General features: G+C 38.3%; 1 protein-coding gene across 1 annotated transcript; it reads right to left on the reverse strand.

Annotated features, from left to right (window-relative positions):
• Window positions 1-1,042: 1,042 nt before the first annotated feature.
• On the reverse strand, window positions 1,043-3,706 carry LOC143538129 (ras-related protein Rab11D-like). Its single transcript, XM_077031749.1, has 2 exons — window positions 3,448-3,706; window positions 1,043-1,570 (listed from the first exon to the last, which is right to left on the reverse strand). The coding sequence occupies exons 1-2, from the start codon at window positions 3,678-3,680 to the stop codon at window positions 1,132-1,134; spliced, it is 672 nt and encodes a 223-aa protein (XP_076887864.1). The 5' UTR covers window positions 3,681-3,706; the 3' UTR covers window positions 1,043-1,131.
• Between the last annotated feature and the right edge of the window lie 942 nt (window positions 3,707-4,648).

The raw sequence follows: 4,648 nt of genomic DNA on the forward strand, positions 1-4,648 counted from the left end.
TAAAACCCTTATTGAGAGCATTCACATTCACCATTTCTTCCAAACCATCCTCTCCCTTCATCTCTACTTCTCCTCCCATCACCCCTACCTTGTGATCGCCCGAAGCCCCGAACCCAAGCACAGTTGTTGCTTCACCACTTCAAACAGACCCTTAAAGTTGTAGTCCTCTCTAAGGTTGTTCATGAACCGAACCCAACCGAGCAGCTTGGCTTGAACTCACATAACAAAGTTTAAATTTGAGCTTGAGCTTGAGCTTGGCTCCGTCTGAAAACTCATCGAGCATCATGAATAATATAGCATAAACGCCAGAAACATTTAGCATACACACGACTAACTTACTAGTGTTGCCAATCTAAAAATGAATTAACATAAATAAAACACGTCAAAACTCATAACAAAGAATGTGCTAAACTATTAGCAGGAGTAGAAACTGCGGCAGTTAAGAAATTGCAGCCTTCCAAATAGGAACTGGCCAATCCATGGGTATACCATGAAGTTACAAAGGTTGTACCCGTGAACCAACCCCCTAAGGCGAAATAGGCACAAGGAAAGAGCAATAGGCCGGACCAGCCTACAAAAACGAAACGGTCCCTACGTAACCAGTCATCCATAATATCAAACAAATCCTTTTCGTCTTTGGTCAATTTACCAAGGGCTATAGTCATCGTAATCCTCCTATTCAACTACTTCAACCATTTCCGAACACCTCATAGTATTTTCGGGGCGTCCAAAGAGTCGATCATTTCTGCATGATTTTTTTCTCGTGCACTACCCCTTACAACGGGTTTCGAAGACAAAAATCCTTTATTGGCCCATAAATTGACCACCCAATGAATTCAATTTGATTATTCATAATAACATATTTGGGACATCTTCATAGGTTCATTTAGTTTGATTCATTTACAACCTTAGCAATATGCATACGCCCATCAATAATAAAACAAACATCTAGATAATAGCGAAGTCTCTCATACACAAATGGTAATATGTTATCATCATTCATGGTGTCTTCTCTGCAATCAGCCATACATCAATCAAAGAATTTGCACAAAAATATCACCCAAAAACAAAACAAAATAAAATAAATTCTCTTCATAACAATAAGATATTCTTATCTCCATAATATGTTTCTTAAGAACTACAACACATTTTCTTTTCCGGAATAACTTGTGCAGGACCCGGGACAATAATCTTCTTCCCAGCCAACGACCCCGCGTTGCCATTCTGTTCCTCGTCCGCGGTCAAACTCTTCTTGTTGACTATTCTGAAAATCTCTGTCAAAACGGTCAAGAATGCATCCTCTACGTTTGTTGACTCGAGTGCAGATGTTTCTAGAAAGAATAGCCCTTCCTTTTCAGCAAACTCCTTGGCGTCCTCTCTAGGGACCGCGCGTGCGTCTTCAAGATCACATTTGTTTCCAATTAGAATAATAACAATGTTTTTGTCTGCGTGGTTGCGTAGCTCTTCCAGCCACCTTGGAATGTGGTCAAACGTTTGGCGTTTGGTTATGTCATAGACCAACATGGCGCCTACTGCGCCACGGTAGTATGCACTTGTCACTGCTCTGTACCTGTTCATCAACAAAATTAAGATTTAGTGCCAAATAGCGGTTGTTCAATCATGTACCTGAATAGAACTCAACTCCATTCCTTTCTAATTTTGCATTCAGTAATATGTGTTTGTCTACTCGGGAATCTAGATCTCAATAACCACATGGTTGATTTACATAGAACGGTTTCACATATTGAAGCAAGATGGACTATGAGGGATGGACATACTTATTTAAACTATCATATCATAGATGGTAGTAAGAGGATAAATATATAAATTTTCAATAAATAGAAGATGAGAATATATTACATAAACACTATGATGTGTATAGCCATGTACATGTGTATCTAAAATGTGTGTGCATACCCTGGATGGAGAAAATACTATACCAAAGACATGGAAGCATGGTGTTGGGCCTAATGAAGAAGATCATACGTAATTATGTATATCAAAGTTAACGAAAATCCCAAGGTTGATACTAGGGGTGTAAATGAGCCAAGTTGCTCGTGAGCTACACAAGATCAGTTCGAAAAAAGGCTGAATTGAGCCAAGCTTAAACGGGCTCGAGCTTATCTTTAGGCTCGTTCAATAAACGAGCCCAAGCCCGATCTTCACTTATCAAGCCCAAGTAGGCTCAAGAGCTAGAACAAGCCTATTATTCATATATCTTTCATATTATATATTAAATAAATATTTACATAATAATTATTATGTATGAAATTATAAAAAAAGTAACTAAATAATAAAAATTGTATAATATATAAAAATTATAACAATAAATGTGAGTAAAATAATTATAAGTGTGTGTGTGTGTGTGTATACAAAAATAAATAATTAATAAACAATTCGGGTCCAAGCTCGAACTTGAAAACTACTCTAGAGCCTAATTAGAGTTCAAAACGAGCCGAGGTCGAGTTCTCGTAAGCTAAACGAGCCAAGCTTGAATAAGCTAAGCAAGCCAAGCTCAGACTTATTTACACCCATAGTTGATACTATAGTAGAGTGATCACAAGACAAATAGACCATCATCATTTTTGTGAAATATATACTACATACACACATTGTAAAACACAAAAAGATGATATTAGAATAGGTTTTAAACTCTCACAACCAACGCGCCTTCAACAATCCATAAATCACAATGAATCAGATCACAGGCAAGAAAGCAAAATCAGTCTTGTTTACAAAACAGACGATAAACCAACCAGGGGTCCACGTCCACCCAATACGACAATTCTTGTATCCATAGCATACAAATACTTAAGCGAAAAATAACTAAACAGGGATTAATCAAGAACAGTAAAAAATCCAACTAGAAATCTCAAAGATGCAATCAAGAAACTTTAGTAACTTTTCCAAAGACTCCCCAATCCATCACTCAAAAACCTAGCAATCAACAAACTTGGTTTGGAAAGGAAAATGCGCGAGGCGCTGAGGAAACCACATGAAGGGGAACGAAGACGTGCCTCATGTAGCCCTAGGTCAAAACTACGGTCCATAAGAGGTTAATGTGTCAAACCTATGAAAGGTTTACTTGATAAATAGGTTTCGGGCTGTAAATAAAGCTTATTCAGTTAGTTATGCATAGACTTGCCTCATTCACATGATCGCACACCTTGAAGCACCTAGCACTTTGGTTGTAAAAATCACGCCCACGCGCCAATTAATCATCTATTAATCGTTAGTCGGTACCCCATTGACTAGTCGCTATTTGGTCAAAATCGGTCATAATTGAAAATTTTATATATAAAACTCGGTATATACATATGTATATTTGAAAATAACATACTCCCGTCCCGATTAATCGCTAGCACACACTAACAGATCAAGTATATGCAAACTCAGATATCACTAGATCCAACACTAAACTAATGAAAATAAAATAAAGATGTATACCGTTCTTGACCGGCAGTGTCCCAGATCTGAGCTTTGACGGACTTGTGCTGGATAACAAGAGTCCGAGTCTGGAACTCAACACCAATAGTGGCTTTGGAATCCAAACTGAACTCGTTCCTGGCGAAGCGAGCAAGTATCTGTGACTTACCCACAGCTGAGTCTCCGATGAGGACCACTTTAAACACATAGTCTATCTTCTGGCTGGGATCACTGTAGCCACCACCACTAGCCATGGATCTTGATATCTTGAAGAGAGAGAGAGAGAGAGAGAGAGAGTAATCGATGGGGCAATGATGGAGATATTATATGAGATGGTGATGGTGACAAGATGGCATGCGGATGGATGGTTGTTTTTTGACTTGTAATTCCTTGGACGGCCATCCGTCAGATTTTGTTACCTTTGAATTTTTCATGTTTTTGTCTCCGTTCTTTTTTTTTTTTTTACTATGGTCGGGTTGTGAAAGGTCAAACAAAATTAAACTGGAGTAGTTCTAGATCGAGTGTTTGGAACCAGACAAGTTTAGTTTAGTCAAGTATTTGTTGGATCCTAGAACTCATTTGAACCGACACTATATTATGTTATAAAACAATTGACAAGTATGGTTTGTCTAATTCTACTAACTACTTATTTATCGTCACTGGCTGCAGATTGATGTCGGTGGTCATTTGTTTTCTCTCCATTATGTTGACTGTGGCTTGTTGGGTTCTTAATTTTGCCTCCACGATCTTTTCCCAAAACGTTGCGGTATTCGGTGTTTCGTTGAGCTCGTCAAGTCATCCATTTAATTTAGCTTGTAGGATGTTTTACTTTTCTTTTGAGAACCACTTTCAAACTCCAACCCCATCAACAGTATGAGGAATTTTTTTTTAAAGTGGTGCTTATTTCAAACATTAAATCATAAGGGGTGCTAGGTATTATTTTTAATCACAAGAAGGGTTTTCGAGGTTAGTATTGGCGAATAAGGGAACAACAGGGGTGTAGGAGAGATCAGAGTTGTAGCCCACTTATTCGCCATTATCAATTACAATTTAACTCTTTTTCGCCACTAGCAATGGCAATTTAACTTTTATTCACCACTAGTAGGGCTGAGCACGGCTCGGTTCGGTTATTAGGTAAAACTCAAACCGAAACCGAAGTAATCGGTTATTTGAATATGCAAACCGTTCGGTTTTCGGTTTTTTCGGTTAACTTCGGTTCCGA

This window comes from Bidens hawaiensis, unplaced genomic scaffold, assembly GCF_021521415.1.
Source record: "Bidens hawaiensis isolate Kalapana, Puna unplaced genomic scaffold, B.hawaiensis_p1.1 tig00011475_1, whole genome shotgun sequence".
In the NCBI taxonomy this organism is placed as follows: Eukaryota; Viridiplantae; Streptophyta; class Magnoliopsida; order Asterales; family Asteraceae; genus Bidens; species Bidens hawaiensis.